This window comes from Manis pentadactyla, chromosome 7, assembly GCF_030020395.1.
Source record: "Manis pentadactyla isolate mManPen7 chromosome 7, mManPen7.hap1, whole genome shotgun sequence".
NCBI classification, from domain to species: domain Eukaryota; kingdom Metazoa; phylum Chordata; class Mammalia; order Pholidota; family Manidae; genus Manis; species Manis pentadactyla.
The window spans coordinates 53,453,635-53,477,114 of NC_080025.1; the positions used below are offsets into that span (position 1 = coordinate 53,453,635).

Genomic DNA, 23,480 nt, shown 5'->3' on the forward strand with positions numbered 1-23,480 from the left:
GACCCCTCCTGTATTGAAAGCACGCCCAGTGGTTGTAAAGAAAACAAAGACCCCAAGGAGAGGAGCAGCCCCCTCCCCAGGTCATGGAGTGCTCTATGCTCCGTCCTTATACTCAGGCTGAGCTGGTGGATTTGTGCTCCTGGTTTAGGCAGAAGCCCTCGGAGTCAGTGTCAGCTTGGCTCCTGCATCTGTGGGACTTTGGGGTGGATGGAATTGTTCTGTCAGGATCAGAGACGGGAAAGCTGGCTTCCCTGACAGTGCAGGCTACCTTGAGGCAGTGATTACAAAATGTACATTAGACCCCAGGGAATCACTCCCTCCTCTATTGGCTTATGGCCGCACTTCATGCTGTGTGGCCCAATCTGGGTGATCTACCATCCTCTCCTGTTAGATGGCAGATGAATGCTAAGCTCCAACAGGTGTTATGAGAGCTAGGCATAATAAATGTCATCTATAGTCCAGAGAATTATGGCCTAGATGAAGATATTTTCACTACTGGGATGAGAAATACTGTGTTTCAAATGGCTCCCACATCCCTCTTTAGGTCTGTAGGGACCATTCTTTCCCCTCACTTAGGGCAACCCATAAGCGAGGTGACATGTATAGTAGCAGACTTAGGAGAGGCTGAAGCAATGAGAACACAGAAAGAAATAAGATCTTGTACTCACAAGAAGAATTTACAGGGCCCTATGAAGGTTATGAGGACCCAGATGTGGCAGACTACCAAAAGAGGCCTGGAGTGTCTCTTTGCCACCTATGGCCGACCACAGGTAATTGAGAGTTATCCGGGCACCCATTTTACTGGACATACACTGCAAGAATGGGTGTGACAGCTGGGAATCAAATGGAAGTTTCATATGCCATACAATCCTACCATAGCAGGCATGAAAGAGAGGCACAATGGCTTGTTAAAATCCGGACTAAAGTCAGATACCAATAGTCTGTGGGGATGGTCAGTCTGCTTATGGACCGTGCTACAGCATTTGAATAAGAGGCCTTGAAAGGGAGCCCTGAGCCCTGTAGACATGTTAACACATATGGCTGCCTCCCCTATACAACTGCAAGTACAAACCAAGGAGGCATCACTGAAGCCAAGGTTTGGCCACCAGAATAACATCTTGCTGCCAGCACCAACTGCACTGAACCCCGGAGACTCCATTGAGTGGACGTGGCCTTGGACCTTTTGACACATGGACCAATGATGGCTGGCTCTCCTGGCACTTTGGGGACAAGGCCTGGAAGCTGGCTTCCAGTGTATTCCAGGAATAACAGCAGAGTGACCCCCAGAGGTCACAGTAGTATATCCCGAATGACCAGAAGGTAGGAGCATCTTACCGGGGAGTTTTGTTTTATCATTATGGCCAGTGCATGCACCTCCAGTAGCACTATATATAGACCCTTCAGTAGCCCCCATGGGGAAAGGAGTAAAATTATGGTACCCTAAACCTGGAAGGGACCCCCTTCCTGCTACAGTCCTATCACAGGACCACTCTCTTGCATGCATCCTACCTGATGGACAAGATTTGCCTATGCTGGTGTCATTAAAACATGTGTCTTATCGTCCCTAAGGTCTTTGTGGACTGGGGACTTCCTCTGACTTGAGGATTATTATAATATTTGTTACCTGTATCAAAATCTTGTTGTATCTTAATTTTTGTTATTATCTCTAAGTTGTTGTTATCCTCTGTTGCTGTTGTGGAATCTGGTTACAGTGCCCTGCTTTCTTGCACAGGGACCGTTGTGGAAGATTGAGAGCGTATAGATTGTAAGGCGAGAATCCTGGAGGGTGGAGTGTGGGTAAGTTGGGGTTCCTATGGCCAGGATCCTCACTGAACTTAAACCACCTGATGATGTAACTGGCCTGTTGCTAGGCTACTGCTTCCACACCTTTAGGCATAAGCTATTATAGCACTATATAGAGAGGTGGGAGGAGGCAGAGACGCTAGTGTTCGACCTGTTGCTGGGAGAACAAGCCCGGTAATAAACCCTTTCACCCCAAAGAAACATTCTACTGTCATTTCTTTGGTCACACTGAATCCATAACGAAGTTGCTGAGGCTGAAACCCACTGGCAAGACAGCATCCAAATGCAGAGCCCTCCCCCGACCACTGGCTTGTCTGTGGCCCTGCAAGGCATCCCCTCTATGTGGCCGAGGACATGGAACTGCCCTTTCTGGTTGATGGGCACCCCAAGGGGTGCCTGAAGCTTTGTCCTGTGGGTTCCCCCCTCTGTCTGAGAGAAGAGACTCTGGAACTGGCCTCTCATTGTCCACATGGTGCCCTTCTGGGGCTCTCCACACTCACAGGGCCCTGGGCTGGTGCTGGAAACCAGAAAGCCCAATTTGGTTCTCAACAGCATTGGATGAAAGAGAGGGAAAACCCCAGTGCCTCTGAGGGTCATAATTTTTGTTTAATAGGAAACAACAAAAAAAAGCCAGGGTGGGAGCATTACAGCTACCAGAATGCCCCAATGACAGGGAGTTTTGATGGCCTGGTACTCTCGAGGACTTAGTCCCGGCTTGCTGTACAGATTTCAGATTGACTTGACCTGTGTTTGGAATCCAACCCTTCTTGAAACACAGGAATGGAGAATGAGGTTGTCAGGGTCTTGTGGAATCTCCTGACCACTGGAAATCCCTCCAGTCAAAAGATAGGAGGGTGGGGTGAGGTGAGGAGAGGGTGTGCTTTCTCTCAGTCCTACTGATTCACGGGTTTGCAGAGGCTGTGTGGTTCCGGGCATATCTGCAGTCACTTCTCCATACCTTGGTGTGGGGGGCCACAACTCCAGGGGCATGGGTGTGTGAACAGGAGGAAAACTGTGCAGTGGAGGAGAGGGGAGAATCTCCAAAACCCCAGCTGCCAGGAGTGGCAACCCAGCCAGACCTTCCCTGAATTTTTTGATCAAGTGGTTTTGCTTGTTGCCAACTTGAAGGGAGACCAGCTTGGTCTCAGCTTTCCCTGCTCTTGCTTTGGTTTTGAGTTTTCCTTTCTCCTTTCCCCATTTTTCTATACTTTCTTTTCTCCACTGTCCATTGCATTGGTCTGTGGATTTTTGCATGATGTTAGGTAAGGAAATGCAAGGTTATTTGAGTTGTGTGGATGCTACAATAGTTAGAGAAGGAAGCCTGAGAGTGGTGGTTCCTGAAGGATTTTCCACAGGATATTAATTAGCATTACATGAAAAAAATTTTCAGTGGTTATAAAGTTTGGGAATTTCTTCATTAAATAATGTTCTCACATAAGTCATCTCATTTAATCTCCACATCAACCCTCCAACCAGTGAGGAAGCTGAGGCTCCAATCTTTGCGCTGACCTCACACAAATGCCCAGCAGACCAGAGCCAGCATTTGAAGCCAGGGTCTGTTTGCTTCTAAAGACCACTCTCTATGGCACTATATTGTTCTGCAAAGTTCCCCTAGGAGCACAATGCACACCATAGGTGCTTGGTAAATGTTTGCTGATAACAATAAAGGTGCTGTCTTTATGGCCTGGAAAATAATCACTTGCAAGCCTATACTTTGAAAGTCAATTTAAAAGCCCATGGAAAGTTTACCCCAAAGCTGTGAGAAATGAATTGAGGCTAAAATATGATGACTAACACTTGATTATGAAAGCACAAGAATATTGTATTAAGTTAACATAAATACTGGTTATGTATCACTCGTTCAGAGGGAAGTGCCAGCCAGCACATTTTGGACATCTCACATTGCCACTAAAACCTGCATCTATACACATGGACGCAAAAATGTTGCAGAAGCATTCTGAACTAGACTTTGGGATTAGTTTATCAGCTACAACCAACAGACAGCGATAGGACTGGATGGTGTGTGTGGCCACTGGCTCATTCTGAGCTCACGGCAGACAGGAGGGGGATCTGCTTCAGTGTTATGTTCAGAGCGGTGGTAATAACTTGCCATGTTCAAATGCTGCAAGAACCTTTCCACACACACCTACCCCCCTTTGAATCTGGCACCTTTTCCAACTATGGATACTTAATGTGACCTTCCATAGTCAATGTGGTGTGAACGTGCCTATTGCTGTGTTCAACCCTTTTCTACATGATTTGACTAATCTAGAAGAGCACCACCCAGGAATGGTAAATCTAGATGATGACAAAGAAGCACCATAGTATATAAGTGTATTCTTGCTAAACTAATTTTCCCCCTGCCACTCTCAAAGCAATATAAACTTTGTTGTTCCTCCTGGATCTCAAATGCGTGTAATAAATTCTCTGAAATGTCAGTAATGTTGAACTGAGGGGGTTTTTTAAAGGAGATTTTCTTTCTTTCATAAAAGGAAAAATTGTCCCTTGCAGAAAATGTGGATAAATATGTTTTGTTTATTTTATTCAGTGCTGAATACAGTTGGGTAAGGGGACTTCTATTTCCCACCTGACCTCTTACTGAATGAGTGAATCATGAATGAAGCCCTCAATTTACTGGATGGTGGTTTAAACAGAAATAAATTCATACTATTTCATATCTGCAGTATGATCAACATTTGCTTAACGAATTTATAGCATACAAAGCATTTTCATCAATACATTATATTTAATCTTCAGGAAAACTCTCTGGGTTTGGGTGGATTTCCTCATCCATTATAATGCAGAGGAAGCCTTACTCTTGTGTGCACTCTTCCAGTTTTTAAAACGTCCTCATGGCCTGGACTGCTCTGGGAGAATGCTGTCTACATAGTGATATTTCTATCATTTCTACCAAACTTACTTAATTTCATAAAACCACAAATTAGTTCAGTGGAAAAAGTTATTTGACTGTCATAATGTTTCAATTTAATAAAAAACAATTGATTTATTAGACCTGTGCAATACAGTTAGGAAGATGGACTTCCATCTCAGCTGCCGGCCCCAATTCGTTATCCAACATGCACTTGTTTTTCTACTGTGCAAAATTCGGTGCGATTTTCAAGTTCAATCAGAAAATGGTATCTGAGACTTGGCTGAAATTTACAGTGGTCAGAATGCCATTGATTGTGGAGAATATTTGCTAACTAGGTGGTTTACACAGCAGGTGACCAAGCTGGGAGGGACTAGGGTGAGGCCAAGGAGGCATTCACCTCAGGCACAAGATTTAAGGGGGTCCCCAAAACACAGTCACCAAGATGAATAAGCTCTAACACAGTATTTTAAAAAAATCATTGAATGTAAAAAATTCATGATCAACAACATCAATATTATTGGCTTTTCCTTTTGCCTCAGACTCCAATATGGCTCCATACTGTTACTGATCCTATGTTTAAAAATTTGATATTTAGTTCATCGTGGATTTGGGGATTCATTTTGATGTTTTAAAATTTTGCTTTAAGATATTATCTTGATTCCTGCAATTTTGGGTGCACCTTGAATTTTGCATCTGAGATGAGTGCCTCCCCTGCCTTACCCTAGGCTTGGCCCAGGTCAGGAGAATTCCACACAAGACTGAGCCCCGTGGAGGCATGGAGATGTCTGAGTTCTATTAGAATTTAGATTGGTCACAAAGGAGTCAGTTATAGGAATATTCCTGCGAAGAGTAGCAGAATATGCCTCCCCAAAATGTGCGACTTTGGCCTGAGGATTAGTTTGAGCTGAAGGCATTTAAGAAGCAGGTAACAAGAGAAGCTCTGCCATCACACTATCTGTCTAAAAGAATACAATACCCTCCTCCCCTCTCTCCCAGGAAGGGCACATATTAATTACTGAAGACAACTCTAGGCCCTTCTCAATCCAGAGGCGGCAGCAGAGGAATCTGTATGACGGATCTTGCTAGAACTGCTCTCTTCCGCTATTAGTTTCCTGTGTAGTTGCCTTCCTGCAATTTGCCACCCATAGAAGCCCACTGTCCTTTTCCTTTGTCTTGTCACTTCTCTAAAAATGTATTGTTCTTTCATTGAGATATTATATAAACCCAAGTTCTAACCACCCCTTTTGAGTTACTTACCACCCAGTGCTCCCATGTGTATGTGTGAGGCAAGTGTTAATAAACTTTCCTTTGTTTTTCCCTTGTTAATCTGTCTTTGGTTAGTGTGATTTACAGGGGCCCTGCCTCAGTTCCCAGGATGAGTAGAGGAAAAGGGTTGTTCTTTCTTCCCTGCACTTGACACGATTTTAGATGTTTGTAACATAAAACTCCAAAGAGGATGGACAGAGTTCTAGAAAGTATTTAATTTTACCCCTTCCCTTTATAGATGAAAAACTTAGGCCCACAAAACTTTGATTAATATCCTGTAAACTGATTATGATTAGCTGCTGGGGAGGGAGGGGTTGGCCCAGGGCCCTGGGCAATATCTATAGGAAGCAGCCATTACGAGAGACTATTTGCTTTAAAAAGGATGAAAGTCATGTAGCTCTAACTGCTTCTGAAGGTTTGGGCCCTCTGTTTTAAAAAATGATAATGTACCACCCACTCCATCATTCACACACTTTGGGACTTAGTACAGAAAGTTTGCTGGTAGTAAAGCATCCCAAATGAGAAGATGAGAGGCTGTGTCCACTGCAGAGCACAAGTGGAGTTTGGATGTAGTTTTACTGCTGTAGGCCGAGTGGTAACAAGACCTTAGCAAATTCACATGGTTGAGAACAATTTTACGCTCTCTCTCGAGCAACTTCTCCTCTGAGGAGGTGACTACACCCCTCCTTCCTTATACATGCACAGATAGCTTTTTCTCCTCTAACTGCCTCCTGATCTTTCTCTCCCTCTGTTATTTATTAAAATGTGCAATACAAGGAGAAAAGGAAAAGATTAGCCTGCTTCCTGCCATGCAAGATGGTATGCAGAAGGTCAAGGTTAAATGCAGCATTTGGTTCTTAAGCTTCTCTAATGTATAGGTGTGGAAAAGCAATCTGGGACCAGAGTTTACAGTGGTGACTCTCTGAGGATAAAAACTTGACTTTAATTTGGACTCTCTGGCTAAGATAAAATCTGCTTCTGCTATCATTATCCCACTTATGTTTGTCCTCACTCTCTTTCAACGCTGCCACCCAGCTGAGTGGGAAGAAATTAACCTGACCTTGAAGAATACTCAAAGAATCTTCAGGACCATCGGGTTTTCAATAGCCAATAAAATTCTAGAGGCCTACCAACATTTAGATCATAGACTCACAGGCCTGGAAAGGATTTTACAAATCATACAGATCATACATTCAATAGAATGAAGTCCAAAGAACGGACGTGACTTGCCCAAAGTTATGAGCTAGCTGGAAGCAGGATCAGAATGCGAATAAGGCCTCAAACCCTCCAGCGCCCTCTTCCCCTGACACCAGGCCCAGCTCAGCTCCAGATCACTCACAAACAGGCCCCCATTAGGGCTTTCACATAATGTTTAGAATTTCCCTAGTGCAAATAAAAACTGCCAGGGAAGGGTCTCAAGAAGAGATACCTCAAAGGTCATGGGGAGGAGGTATTTTACCATGCTCATCCTTGTGGGCTCTTTATCCGATCAAAATTATATATTGAACTTGGAATTGTACACTGTTTTTTTCTACCCAGGCATGATGAAGCCATACCTTTTACCAAGAGTTACTTCCATTTATGTTTTTGATCCTACCCAACACACTATTTCTAGTGTTAGAGTCTGGTGTAGCCTTTGGCTGGTGGGTTAGAAGAAAATGAGTCTGGACTAATACCCCTCCTGGAACCTAAGGTTTAAATTCAGCTCTCAGGAGCATTCTGGTTGTCCCACCACTGTTTTTCAAAATTGGACTTTGGGTTTTTAAACCCAAGTTTGCTTTACTTGTTTATACTGACTGCCTGCCCCCTAAGGACTTTTGTGCTTATGATCCCTGTTTGGAACTTCTCTCCTCATCCCTCCTGAGCAAGAAGTCATGGGTGGTGGGTCTTGAGTCTCAATCAAGATTCCAAGGTCAGACTCCCTGCCTGGGCCAGCTTCTGGCATCCACTATAGGCCGCCAGCTCTCCTATCGTCTTGAGCAATCAAAATTAGTCTTTGAAGTGATAATAACTTTATTCATATCTGTCTTGAAACAACCTGGCTTTGTGAAGGCAATCCATTTTATAGAATTGAGTAAAAGAGTGAAAAAGTTATATTGCAATATTGGAGAAAAGCCTTACAACTATTTAGAGAATTTTAGTCTAGAGTGTTACTATTTGCCAGCCCTATTAAATTTTTTTTTCATCTTGAGATGTGACCTCACCCAAATATATCTACATCAGCTACATCCATTTTTTATCTTTTTCTGAAGCCATGACAGCATCTGTATAGTTTTAGAAATAATTACCCTTCAATTTTTTTTACTTTTATTTCTTTTTTACAAACACCTCCTGAATTACTAGCTTTGCCTGACAATCTAAGTTTCATAGCTGTAAATTAATACCTCTCAGACAGATTTAAAATAATATAAAAAGACAAAGTCCACATGAAAATAAAGAATTGTAAAATAGAGTTTAGGCTATTATATATGAATTTAGTTGATCTTTATTTCCTTAATAGTCTTCAAATTAGAACATGTTATTCTAGTTCATGAAGGCCATTACCTTTGAGAGTTAAACAGCTTTGAAGATTTTTAAATTAGTTTTCTTTTTAAAAAGTCCAGACATTCCATATTCCATAAACTCTAATATCCTTCAGCTAGTGTAGAAAATATATTTCAGTATCAAGGAATTCTCCCTTTCCTTTACATTGGGAAAAAATCCTTTTATTCCCACTGATACATTTTTATTCCAAAATTAGTTCTCTACCTACCCAGTAATGTTTTTGAAAATTTTATCAAATCACTCCTTCCATTAGATTCACATCCATTAGATCTACAGAAGAAGTTAGACTATTATCCTACATATGTATTTATTAAGTTTATAAGTCAAAACTCCAACAGTAAAATGTATGAATATTCTCTCAGGGTTAAAGAAGAAATGTGGCTCTGAGCCTTCATCTGTTGCAAAAACAAAACAAAACAGTCCCTGGACTTCCATGGGAAAGCAACAGAAAAACTTTTGGAAATTCTCCAAATAGAATTTATTTCCATGAGGATGAGTGCTCACCTCATCTAAAGTCCTGTCGACAGAGCCGTTCAAATTAGTTGTCTATACTTGGCTTTCATTGGCCCAGAGAGATTTATAAGATGTTGATGTGTTCAGAGAAGGCTTACGTCCATAGAGCTCAAAGATATCATTCAACTGTAACAAATACTAGACTATAGACAATAACTGGGTACAGAGCTAAGTCATCTCATCCCTCAGAACAGGATAAGTTTTCTCTTTAGTAATTTCACCTATCTTGATGGCTCAGACAGAAGTATTTAATCACTTGGTGTGTAGGTACATCTAATTTAATTGCTCTTAAAAGCATTCTTTGGAATAATGGAATTGCATTCCAAATGCTAAAAACATTAGGATTGTTATAATCATGCGTTTTGTAAATTTGATTATGTCTACTTTCTTTGTAGATGTCAAGTGTACAATGAAAACTTTTTTAGCCTGTGTTTATTTAAGTCCCATGTCAAAGGGATTACATTGTTTCATACTGGATGGTTTTTGAAAATACATCTTCAAACCTGACTTGGGGAAAATGTTCAGATTGAAAGTAGCTGTGACCCAAGTGCCACGGAAAACACAATTACTCATCCCACCCAAATGTTTTCATTTCCAGGAAAACTTTGGGCCAACATGGAGAATTCAAGGGCATAGAAATAAAGTTACGGGGTAACAAAGTCAATTCTAAAATACTACATCTCTGATCCACTTGCCTTTCTGTCTGTGTGCCAATCTATGGTGACTTTGGACCTAAGGACGCCATGCTTCCACTATGGTAGTGGAAGGCTGTGTGCCCCAGCATCAGGGAGGGCGGTCAGTTGGCATTGGAAATGTGTGCACAGGCTGCTCACTCTGTTGGACTTTGTCCCTGTGCTATAAATATGCTAAATGACCTGTAATCGTATGGGGGGGAAACATTATTATATAAGTCAAAAACTGAGCTATTAGTTTCTGGATCTGATGTGCTGACATTACAGTCATTATGTTTTGAAGCTACTTTATTTTAAAGGTACCTAAGTTAAGAATGGTTTTCCGAACTTTAAAGTTATATATTCCTGAATGCTCCTGTACTTTCCTCCTCAATGACAGCAGGTTAAAGATAAGCTCTCATAATTAGCCTGGAAACCTATTTCTGAGGTCCTCAGCCTCACAGTAATAAAATAATAATACAGAAGCTGTATTGTTTTATAGGGATGGGTGTTTGTTGAGGCTCTTGGGATGAATTTAGTGTACTTGTTAGTCCATGGTTGTAATGGCTGGAATCTGGGACATAAGACTGGGGCTAAATTTTGTACCCTCCTAACTCCAGAGAGTCTTCAGAAAAATAGAAACAAAAGAGCACAAAGTACTTAAGGTAAGACTGTTGTATTCATAATATAGAGAAATAACCACCATGCCTCATGGACAGGAGATGCAGTTCTCCACGGGGCTACAAAACTGTGCTAGTAATAATTTTAATTGGATGCTATCTTTGCTGCCTTCAGAAAGTATCATAAAGTGGAATTATTACAGGCTAGAAGTGCACTTACAGGGCTGGCCTCGCACAGGAGGAAACACATAACATTTATCCATTGGAGGGCAACATCAATGGGCTTCTATTTGTTTCGTTTACATGCATCCCCAGCTGCCTGCTATTTGCCTCCCCTTTCCCGTGTCTGGGAGATCCATTTGGATTAGATGCGGCAGAACTAGACGCGAAGTTTTTGCGGGCTGTGTGCCCTGGGGCTGGCGCGAGCCCCGCAGAGGACCTGGGCCCGCGGGGCGGGGCGGGGCCTACCTGCAGAGGAGCGGGCGGCGTGAGCGGCGACGGGAGGCCGTGTCCCGGTGGCGGACTGGGTTTCTGAGGGGGGCTGGCGCTCGGCTGCGTCGGAGACGGCTGGCTCCGGCCCTGGGGGTGGGGCTGGCCCGGAGGCTGCGGGGGCTGCGGCGCGGGGGCGGGCGGCTGCTGGGACGGCGCGGGCTGTGGGCCGGGCGGGCCCGGCGGGGGCGCCTGCGGGGCGGGCAGCGGGTGCTGGCTGCTCGGCGGCGGCTGGAGCTGCTGGAGCTGCTGGAGCTGCTGGAGCTGGGAGCTCAGGGATGAGGTAGCTGCAGGGAAAGAAAGGCAACGCGGCGTTGGAAGGAACCCGAGCAAACCTCTCGTGCCGTCGTGGAGAGCTTGTCCCGGGCAGCTCAGAAGGCCACGCGTTAGAAGGTTGACCCTCCGCGCCTGAAGCTCTCTGGGGCTTAGGAGGGCTGTAGGGCACCGGGGGAGAAAAAGGGCACTCTTTGGGAAATTTTAAAACATAGGGAGGACTGGGATGCACACGTGAGGCATTCCTTCCAAAGGCACTGAGCAGCCCAAGCCAAGGTACTAACTAGAAATAGAAGTAACTTCGGACATTTTGATTCTTCCTTTCCGCAGTGCTTGGGAGATACACGTATGCTTTTCAAGACTTGATTTCGATTTTCAAAGTTCAACCCGTTTGATGCTTGTGGCACATGCTCGACTGGAGTTAAGAACAGAAAACTCAGCTTATAATCACCTTTGCATCATCAATGCCATTAATGTGTCACTTCCTCTTGGTACTTCAGACGCCTGCCAACCTGCTCAGACATCTTAGTTTCAAGTTTCTGGCTCCCCCCGCCTCCGCAAAATTCAAAGGTAGTACATGCTTCTCCGTTTTTCAGAGTCAAAAGCCTGAGTCTGAATTTTTTGCCTGTTGAGCAAAGAGACAGAACCCCCACACTGGAAGGATTACAGGGGGTGACTGTGAACTGTACAGTGTGGTGACTAGACACATCAGTACCTCAAGGATGGGCCAGGATCTGAGAGAATGAAACCATCTTTCAAGATTTCCTTGTTGTATAAAAAGTTAAGAGTTGGTGGGACAAGCCGTCTTAACACGGAGCACACAGAATTTGTTCTCATATGCCCATCTAGTACTGGACAGTTTCTGTTGCAGGAAAAGAGTTTGGCCAAAGAATCATTCAACTGCTACAAGTTTACTTCCTCCTTTGCCTGAATCTCAGTCTGAAAGCCTACAGATAAATACAAAGATCAGTGTTGAACCCATAGGCCTTGAATGCAATGTTTTCCTGCTCCTCCCCTGTCTAGAATTAGACAATATTTTTATAGGTAATCAGTCCTGTTTACAACATTAAAAAGTCTTCCCTGGGCTACAGACACCAAGGAGGCATTCATGGAGGATGTAGAATGAGAGAAGAGAAAGGTTCAAGTGACTGATGTTGATACCTTGAAAGGAAGGAGGAGAGGATATTCCAGGCTGGAGAACCACCCAGATGATAGGCATGTCTTGGGTGATATTTCTGAAGGACAATGTGGGGAATGAGCCTTAGACCTGAGAGAGGGTGGAGCCTATCTTGTGAATGTGATAGATGATGGATCACTCACAATTAGCTTTGGGTGTCAGTCAGATTTTAAATATATACTCAGGGCTGTTGAAAGCAAAGCATAGCTGTCTTGGTGACATGATAGCTTGACAGTTCTCAGGGACACCAAATACCAATTCTGGTACCATGTAAGGCTGCCATGTTGGCACAGTTAGGCTGGCAAATCCTCACTGGGTCAATGAATTACTCTAGGTCCGTTCAAACACTCAGTCCAGTGTGTGTCCTGTAAATCCACAGCCCTCTGGGACTCTGGAGAAAGAGATGGTGTAGATGAGAGAAGGCTGGAAAATATCCAGTCAGTGGGAACTCTGAACTTTCTGCTTACTTTTGCCACAAACCTAAAACTGCTCTAAAAAAGAAAGTCTAAATAAAAAAGTACCCAGTCATCCTCCCACTTATTGGGGCTTTAAGAGAATGGTCTGGTTTTTGCTGTTCCCCTACCTTCCCTGCTCCTATTGTACAAAATCACATTTTATTGATGATCTGGGAGCTCAGCTCCATTCTGACCTCTCCAGGATCTTCTGCAATCTGGAGGGTCCTGACCTCTCCTTTTGTTGGAGTTACAGACTTTGGGAATGTGAGTGCATCTGGCCTCCTGCCTGATGCAAATCAAGCCTGTCCTGATTTCTTTCAGGTGGGTGCGGGTGGGGGGAGGCCCATATGTCAGTGCTTATTTTCATGGTTGACTTAAATACTGTACTGTTTCATTTTGGTTAGAAAAGCATTTATCTAAATCAGCATTTAGAAACTGGAAGGACTGGGGAATATTGGCAGATAGATATTGGCAGATGGGTAGGTGCAGTGGACCCTAACCTTCTAATGAGACATGGTCCCAAACGTGTCTTTGTTCCTTTATGTTGGTGAATTCACATTGCTTGGCTGTTTCTTTCCCATAACCAGCGTGCTTGCCTGGGAAGACATTAGCCTAAACTAAACCTCTCTGAGTTACATAAACTACTTTAGCATCTGCCAGCAAAAAATGATGGGCAATAAAATATGTCAGGTATGTACTGGATACAAAGAAAAGCAGGAGGGGTTGTATAAGAATGTAACTCTGGTCTAAAAAACACCAAAGCCACTACCCAGGAATATGAAAGCAAAAGTAAAAAAAGAAAGTTAAAATATGGAGCCTCTCAATGGTTCATTGTATAAAGCATACTGAGATATGGACACAAGTTAGGAAGGTTCAAGGACGTATTTGAACTAGGAATGTTTGCTGATAAAATGATTTTGGGGGGTAAAACTCTGACTGCATGGAAGATTAAACATTTTACTTTCTTCTCTAGTATTTATATCCTTTTATGATTGTTTCCTCTATGTCTGGTTACTACACACAATGTAGGCCAATGATGAATATAAGATTTAACTATGATAAGAGTAGCTATAAAAGAAAAAGAGATGCATAGACATTTACATTAGGAAATTAAAAATTTTTGAAACTTACAATTTTGGAAAAGAAACACAAAACAAAATTCTATGGAGTTCATTTCCAAGAGAGAAGAGAACATTGTGGCAAAACCAGTGGCTCGAAACTTCCCAAATAAATAACTTACTATGACAAAGGTCTAGACAAGAATCCTGCATTTCTCCGTTTGTTTAGTTATCTGTTACAGAAATATAGCAACTGTAAATTAGAAAAAAAAAACCCTTAAATCTTTGTTAAAGGTTGCCTCAGGAAACTACGCATAAACCACCAGAGGTATCAGAATTATACTAGATAGGATTTATGTAAGACTGCTTCCAAGGCAAGGATATGGAAAGTAAAAGTATCATGTATACCTGTGTATGAAGAGCAAGCCCATGAGAGATTCTGGAAAAATGCAAACATATCTAATACTTATTAGCAAGGCATTGGAAACACCATAGGATTCACAGAAAGCAAAAATGGTACTCAAAAGCTAAAGAAGGCATGAAGATTCTTAGCAATACTCTCACAGCAACTAACACCAAGTTAACGCCAAGTACAACATCATACTATTATAATCACTGTAGCTGGGATGTCAACTTCAGCATTTTCTTGGACTTCTCAGGTTCAGGCATATGTGTGCATGTCTGGCAAGCTGGTGGTTTGGATTTGAGAGCCTGCTGGGAAGAAGTACGAGCTATTTATTATTCACTGCTGGTGTTTACACACCCCTGGGCATGTCTGTTAACCGGAGTAATCCCACAGAAACGTATTGCAGAGGGCAGAGCACCTCTGTAAGGTCTAAGCAATCAGGGCATCTCACTGAAAGTGACCAGGAATCCTGACAAGACCATGCTGATGATGGCCATTCAAAGCCATCCCCAGCCCAGTCCCCTGGTGCAAACTTGGTCCTATGGAGAGAAAAGACCAAAAACAAAAGGGCAACCTTGAAAGTATGATGCTAAGTGCAAGAAGCCAAATGCCAAAGGCTACGCATTGTATGATTCCATTTGTATGAAATGTGCAGAATAGGCAAATCCCTAGAGACAAAGCAGATCAGTGCTTGCCTGGGGCTGCAGGAAGGGAGGAAGGGGAGTGACTGTTAACAGGTATGGGGGTTCTCATTGGGGTGATGAAACAGTTCTGGAACGAGATGGTTGGACAACATTGTGAATGCAATCAATGCCACCAAATTGCACATTTTAGAATGGTTAAAATGGTAAATGTCATGCTATTTGAATTTACTAAAATAATAATAATGAGCTGGATCTCTATATGCGCACAATGGGCCCCAAGCTGTACTGCGCTGGGATGCCACAAGGGCAGAGAGCAATCTTTTTCCACTCTTCATGGCTCTGTGGTCCTGAGGGCTCAGGGCAGCTGTCTTCAAAGGCTATTTGTACGGGAGATGGGGTTGGGGAGATGTGGGCAGGGCTGCAGGGCACCATGTGGCACAGGGAGGGAAGCGCCTGCTCACTGGAGACACACAGGTCTGGTAGTGCAGAGCAATGTGAATGCTATCAAAGTGCACATGGACTCATTAGTGAGCACAGAGGTGTCCTTTCCAGAAATGCTGGAGAATACTTGGAAACTGGACATCTGTGTGAGTGGGTGGAGAACAGTGATGGCAATTTGGGTTCAAAATAAGCCAAACAAAAGTACACTCATTTAGTATGAATGACTTAACTTCCCAAGACAACCACATGGATAGATGATATCACTACCATGTTACATGTATGGAACTGGGCTCAGAAAGGCAAGTGACCTTCCCAAGGTTACACAGCTAGTGAATGCTGTGGATGACTCAATCTTAGGTCTGCTACTTCCCAAAGCCTCGTAACATAACAGAATCACATGGACAGATGGGGCAACCTATTTCCTCTTGAAGGCTGGAATAAAGATAACCACTCATACGGGGTACTTTCCACAGCCCTGCTTTGAGAAGAGGTGGTACAAGTACCCAGCTTCAGAGGCTAATTTGAAGGCATCTGCTCAGCGATGAATTGTTCAGCTCCTGGGAAAGTGTGAACCCTTGAACTTCTGTCCTGCTGCAGGCAAAACATTTTTTAAAGCCTGATGATATGAAATGTAAATGTGTGTTTGAGGATAAAGATGCTAATTTGAGTGTGAGCCACGAGTTATTATAAGGAATGGAGACATGGGGCTGCAGGGAGGTGAGAGGTGTGAGTGGAAGGGTACACTTTATTCATGTCACAAATTTGCCTTGATGGTCAGGGATGGTTTCCTCTACCCTTAGATATTGAGTGGCAGTGGCACTCTGCTCAGCTTGGTGACATTTTAGGAGAAGTAACTGAGTGAGGTAGCAGCTTTCACTGTCCGCAGAACTCTGAGATACTGTCTCCAGAGTATTGTCAGGTGGCAGCTCTGAGTTCTGCAGATGGATTTGTCCTTAATTGGGGACAATGACTCCCCAATCAGCCCAGTATTGCAAATCACTATGCTCATGGGACACCAAAGAGGAGACCTGGCTCTCCAATGTAGGCTTTGCCTCCTTAACTCTGCATTTACTCTTAACTTTTCTTTGCCTATTAAAATTCCTAGAAGGAAAAATGGAATGCAGAACAATCAAACCAGAGGAATTTGGTTGGTAAATTGGATTCTGCCCTTCCCCTACCCTTGAAGTAGTAGCTTCTAAGGTAGCTGAGGCAAAGATGCAGGTCAGGGACCTCTCTGGTCCTCTCGTTAAGGGCATCCCCAGCTGGCACCAGAAGACAGAAGCTTTGCAAAGTTGGTGGCAAACAGTGTTTTTGGGAGACTGGGGGTACTGAAAAAGGGAAGAAAGTGAAAACTTTCTGAGAAATTTGCCCTTATTTTTGGCAAAATGTCAACAAGCAAAATCAGCTCTGCTTCAAAGATTAGGATGTGTAACCATCTCACATGAGGTCATTGTTATCAGCTCCAGAAATATTTATATACATATCTTTAATCTGTTATTTGTTTCTTTTGCATGTAAGGCAGAAATCTCAGGATCTCTTGAGACATCAGGGGAAAACAAAGGGAAAAGTCCTTACAATTAAAAGATCCTTATGAATTTCCAGGCATTGCCTGAACCACCCACACTTCTTTCTTAGGTTGGTTGTTTTCACCAACTATAGCAGCCTGTCTCAAATTGTGGGCCAGAATCACCTGGGGAGCTTGTTAGACAGTGGATCCCACAGAGCAGGACAAAATCTGCATTCTGAAGCACCACCCCAGAGAATCTGAGCCACTGCCCTTGGGGCACCCAGCAGCCCGGATAGGAGGGGTGGCTCTTCTCTTGGCTGTCAACCAGAGCGGTTTGCTTAATCCATCTCCATAATTCTGAAAATACTGTTTTCAAAAAATGAGTCTGTTCTTCCATTAGAAGAAAAAGAATTGACACAAAGCATCTAGTTAGAAAGTAGAGAAAACAGACACTGAGAATCTTCCAGTGTTCTTTAGCCCCTTTTTGACATGAGGGCAATTCACCACCCATTACTGCCTTTGTTGATATTTGGAAGGACTCTGGTTGGAGTAGCTTAACAAGCACTACGTGTGAGATGTAATGTTAGCTCGTGGGTGCTCCATGAGATATGGAAGGTGACAAGCAAAGAGTGAGTGCCCACTGTAAAGTGAAGGGAAAAAGTCGTGGCATGGGCCTCCCAAGGGCAGCTGCACCTGCCTAGCAGTGTGTCAGAGAGGCTGAGGACTCAGGTGGCAAGTCCACCCTGAATTCCCAGGGGGATTTGCTGAGGCCTTTCTATGAAACAGCTGCACTCTCACCATCCCCTGTCTGCAGAATGGCCCACAGCTAGGCCTAAACTCCCAGGAAAATAATGAGAAGGTTCTTCTCTATAGAATTGCAAAAAGCTATCTAAGAATTAGGATTCCCAAGGTAGATGTGGGCACTTCAGAGGAAAGTCCTTCTCTTCTCACTTACCCAATAAAATCCAGTAAGTTCACAATACCATCCCAGTACTCTGAGCTCTCCATTACCCTTCCAAGCCCTTGGAAATCCATTCCAGCTTCCTACTGAAAGCTGATCAAGGTGGAAGAGAAAAGGTTCACACCCTGATATTGCAGAACACCAAAGATGTTTTAAAAATCCTGTAAGATTGCAGAGACAAATAAAAGGCCATCTGCAAAGAAACATGAATCAAACTGGCATCATACCTCTCATCAGCAAAACTATATAGTTAAAATCAGTGGGTCAGTGTCTTCAAAGTTCTGAAAGAAATGATCCCCAAACAAGGATTCTATTAATGGCTCAACTGTCTGTCAACAGTAAGAGCAGAGTAAGACTCATTTTGGAATTAGCAAAGACTTATATGTCTTATTTTTACATACTTTTTCTTTGGCAGTTGAATAGGTACTTCCTCAAAATAAGGTGGTGAACCAGAAAAGAGAAAGATTCAGGATCCAAGAAGCAGTGTGTGTTGCCCTGGAGGAGAGCAATGCAAAGAAGCCCATTCTGACAGCTATTTGGAAGTTCCAGAGAGCACCCTTCCAGAATGCAGTATAAATACAAGGCTCTAGATAAAATCTCTCCAGTTAAAGGAAAGACTCCATAGAAGTGAGAAAATATTTGAGATCTTGGGAGAATCTGAGAATACAGACAAAAATAAAGGAAACTGGAAACTTCAGGAAAATCAAAAGCTGTCTGGGAAGGCCACAATCTAGAAAAGAAGCAGCTGTTTCAAATTAGAGTGAGCACTCGTTGAGCTCTCAGAAGAAAAAGTGAACATATTAAAATGCTACAGGAAAGTAAGAAGCTGGGAGATGGTAGCCACTTACTAAAGAAGGTATACATTTCTTCTCACAATAAAAAAAGGATGGGCAATAAGACACTTCAGGCAAAGCAAACAGTACAAGAAAAAAAAAAGTATGGTATTATAAGAAACAATAAAAGAAACAAACAAATGACCCAACTGTGCAATAAGATGTGGCATGATACTGTGTGCTTGGTGGAGTATGAACAGATAATCTATTCGAATATTTTCTTTGAGTGGCACTAAAATCCAGATCAAGAAAAATTTCTGATTACAGCATATTTCTTGGCTCTGCAGAGAAGGAAGCCATATTAAGGTTAAGAGTGTTTGCTGACTTCCAATTTTTGAAACAATCCATTAATATGACATGAAAATTTAATAAGAACATAAATGCTACTGTCTTGGTAGAGGGAGGAGGGGAAGTAAGAACCAGAGCACTAAGTGGGGAATCAAGAGATGCCTTCACAGTCGGCTCAACAAGTGGGGATTTAATAAGCTTTTTAATGTTACAAAATTAACTAAAAATAGCACTGCACTCTATCAGGAGAAAGGAGGAAGAGAAGGTGGGAGATGCTGTAATTGAGTTAAACTCTCATACACTATAGCATGAAATGAACAGATGATACATCAAGCTAATAAATCAAGAGACAGAGGTAAATGGAAAGTATTTATAAATATGGAAGTGAACCCTACAGCCCAAACCAGAAATGGCTAAATGTGATTGCCTTGGGGGAGTAGTCCTGAGTGTAGAGAGTAGTATAGCTGAGAACTAGGCATCATTCTTCATAAGCACTCTGTATTGAAGTGGTTTTTAACCACATGTATGCATTATATTGACAAATACTTTTTAAAAAATTAGTCTCAAAATTTTGCCTACATCTTGTATGATAATAGGTACTACTTAAGTGTCAGGCACTGTTCTATGCCCTTGACATTCATTTTATCATCAGTCCTCAAAACAACTTTATAAAGTCAGTGCCTTAAGTTGAATCTCCCCAGATGCAGACCCTGAGCCAAGGATTTGAGTGCAGATGATTTATTAAGGAAGGATTTCTAAAAGAAACCAGGAAGGGAGTAAGGATAGGGAAGGGCAAGAAGCCAGTCAGGGCTGAGAGAGGGAGCAGGTCCCAGTCTTATCCTCACCCAGGGAGCCTCTGAAGCACAAACCACACCTCAGAGTTTATCCTGTCCCAAAGTCCTCCTCTCTTCATTCCTACGCCAGTCAGTCATGGGCCTGGTGTATGGGCCTAAACTTAGGAGCTTTTCTTGGTAAGAGGGAAGTGACTTTAGTGCCCAAGAATCAAAGAAATTTCTAAGAACCAAAGTACAGTATTTACAAGTTACTATCAGAGGCAATTATACTATGTAGCAGGCCCATTAAGTTACTCAGAAATGCCCTCGGAGTGGCAAGATATGAGTTTCCATGGAGCTTGTCTAGGATGGGTTGGTCAAAACATAATCATATCAAATAAGGATATATCTACATCTACATCTCTAACACTGAGAAAATTAAAGAGACAGGTGGTTCCAGGCTCCAAAAACTCTGTTAATGTAATTATTGAACAGAGCACTGTTGATAGATGATAGAAAAAAACAGAAAAGAGTCTTGCTCTCAGTGCTTAGAGCTCAGTTCCATTGAAAGTCTTGAACTGAAGAGAGTTTTAACATATTGATAGAAAGTAACTACCCATCAAACAGGTTATTTATTACTGGAAGCACAGAAAAAGTCCCATTACAGAAGCCAATTCTGGGGTTGGAACAGTGGTCTGAGGCCATGACCTATTTAGTCCAGGTGGCCGGTATGGATATATATATAGCTGGAGATATATGTGGCCATAGTACCTTTGAATCATTGAAATGCCTAATTTTGTATTCACATTTACCTGGAACTCTGCCAACATAAGGGTTTTCATGGAATTGTCCTTCTATATGCAGAGATATTGCTGGCTAAAGGACTACCATATTAGGTTCCCTTGACAATTTTATTCCTCTTTGTAATTTAAAACAGACATTCTGGTTTTATAAATCTGTCTCTTTTGGTGTAAGTCAGCATCATGATATTCCGATCCATTCTAGTTCAGTATGTAGGCTGAGATCTAGACTCTGGATGGGAACAAGTTCACTGTTTTTGTGCTCCATCAGTGACACCAACTGTGGCATGAACTTTCTTTTGAAAAGTCCAAAATAGACATTCATTCCTGATAGCCTGAGAAATGTTCTCAAAGATCGTTACACAGAAAGCTAGGCCTCAGGTATGTCCCATGAAAAAAAGTGTTCCATGGTCAAGTAATTTGGGACATACTACATGTCATATTCTATTTTAGGAAATCCGTAATAAGCATTAGAATATTGACTTAGAATTTCAGCATTAAAGAAACCTGATTAGCATTTTTCATCTAACACTGACCAAACTCATTGACTTGGGAACCCCATCATCTTGCTTTTTTTGGACCCAAAATCGTATGTATGTATGTGGAACTAATATTGTGAGGAATCCATTTAGGAGTAACCTGAAGGTGTCTCTGCTGTAGCCAAGCATGACCATTTTATAGACGAAGGAATTATGTGTGTACATATATATGTACACACACAGTGTACATATACACAGTGTACATATATGCAGCATATATACACACAATGTATGTATATAATGAATATATCTACAGATATATATGTGTAATGTACATATTAACAAAGTGTATATATATATATACACATTGACACACACATAATGTGCATATTTACATATATACACAAAATGTACATATATATTTATATACATACATGAAATGTATATGTATATAATGTATATATGTGCACAATGCACATATATACAATGTTTAAGTGCACTCATATACATATAATTTATAAATATATGATTTATATATTTATATATCAGGTCTCTGGAGGAAGTAATGAGCTATTTTTAATATAAAATAAGCTTAATGAAATTATTTTTCTTCTTATTGAGAAATAATTGACATAAAACATTGCATTAGTTTGTGTACAACATAATGATTTGATACATGTATATATTCTGAAATGATTATCTCAATGTTTAGTAACATCTATCACCACATACAGTTTATAATTTTTTTCCTTGTAATGAGAACTTCAAAGATTTACTTTCTTAGTGACTTTCAAATACACGTTACAGTACTGTTAACTATAGTTGCCATGCTGTACATTACATCCTTAGGACTTACCTATCTTATAACTGGAGTTTGTATCTTTTTACCATCTTTACCCATTCACAATTTCACCTATCCCCACTCTATTCCTCTGGCAATTGTCAGTCTGTTTTCTATACCTATGTATTTTTTAATTTTGAGATTCCACATTTAATGGAAATCATACAGTATTTGTCTTTCTCTCTCTAACTTATTTCACTGAGCATAATGGCCTCAAGGTCCATCCATGTTGTTGCAAATGTCAGTGAAGGGCCCCCACCCATAAGATGGTGAAATTCCTGCTTCTCTTCCAGGTCCTCGATTCCCGCTGGCGCCATCTGAACCCCAATCACCCCTTGCCCCCCTAATCCCAGCACCTAGCCAATAGCCACCAGCCCTGTAGAAGTGACACCTCAATCACCCCATGCCCCTTCCTATATAACCCAGCACCTTTCCCTAATAAAGCGGAATTCTCCGGTGAATTGCTGCTGTGTGTCGCTCCCTTCCTTTCATTGGTGCCGAAACCCGGGAGACGGGACACCCCAACTGGGCCCCGTCTTCCCCCCGACACCAGCAGCAGCTTGCCCTCGTCCTCTTTTTCCGGCGCTGGCTCCTCACACTCACCACTCCTCTTTGGCCTTTGGGTAAGTCTTCCCCCGGAGCAGGCCGCTCTTCCCCGAGCTATCGCAGCGCCATTGACTGTGATCGTCCGGCAAGGCCCTGATGCTCAGGGACGAGGGGGGAACTCTCCCCGCCTTAGTCCTTCATGGCTGCGGCAGACCCTCAGGCCCCCCTCCAACAGCCATAAACGAGGTGACTCCTTTGCGGATGAGAACGCTCCCTTCCCCCCGGCCTCCTTCCATTCCTTCCGCCGAAAATTCCTAGTACTAGGTTCCTCGTGACTCCGGCACTCTGCCTTCTTAGAGAAGTCTGGGTGACGACCCACACTTCCTAAGAAACCGACTCGTATACGAGTTTCCGCAGACCACCAAGGATCATCGGGGACGCCCTTTGTCTCCTTGCGGTCTGCTCCCAGTCCGAGGATCTCCGTTCGTCTTCCCGTTTGTCTCCTTCTCTGTCCTTTAGCCATGGGAGCCTCCTCATCCCTCCCTGAAAGTTCACCTCTTGAATGCCTGCTCAAGCATCTAGCCACCCTCTCCCTGACGCCTGATATAAAACCAAACCTTCTCGGTAAATACTGCTCCCAAGATTGGCCAATATATTCCCTAGACAATAACAACCAATGGCCCGCAGGGGGAGCTCTTGATCCTAACATCACTTGCGATCTTTTAACTACTGCCAGCGCCTGAGAAAATGGAAGGAGATTCCCTATACCAAAGCTTTCTGCCTCCTCCCCCCACCTCCCCCCAAGTTCTCCTAGCCTGCAAGCCGTATCTCCCCTGCAAAAGCCTCCCGTTCACTCCCTTCCCCTTCCTCTCCTACAACAGCCCCTCCCCCTTCTTCCACCACCATCTCCTCCCCCACCTCATTCCTCTGCAGATCAAGCCTAAGCCTTTCAGCCCCCCTCTAAGTCCCAGGAGCCTCCTCTGTCTTTGCCCCCATCACCTGTTTCTCCCCCACAGACTGAGCCAGAACCCTTCAGTCCTCCTCAAACTTGGTCCGAGAGCCTCCCAAAATTATCGCCCCCATCCAGGAGGTAGCAGGATCCAAAGGCATCGTGCGTGTTCATGTCCCTTTCTCCTTAGGAGATTTAGCCCAACTTGAGAAACGCCTAGGTTCCTTTTCCACTGATCCCACAACATATATCAGGGAGTTTCAATAGACCC

The 23,480-nt window shown here is 42.9% G+C and overlaps 1 protein-coding gene across 3 annotated transcripts in view; it reads right to left on the minus strand.

The window, feature by feature from the left end:
• The window catches only part of POU6F2 (POU class 6 homeobox 2), a 475,695-nt gene that overhangs the window by 109,033 nt on the left and 343,182 nt on the right, over window positions 1-23,480 (minus strand). For all 3 annotated transcript variants that reach the window (XM_057504392.1, XM_036918925.2, XM_036918926.2), the window contains exon 5: window positions 10,758-11,065. In XM_057504392.1, the coding sequence (XP_057360375.1) occupies window positions 10,758-11,065 (308 nt within the window). The remainder of the gene's footprint in view (window positions 1-10,757; window positions 11,066-23,480) is intronic.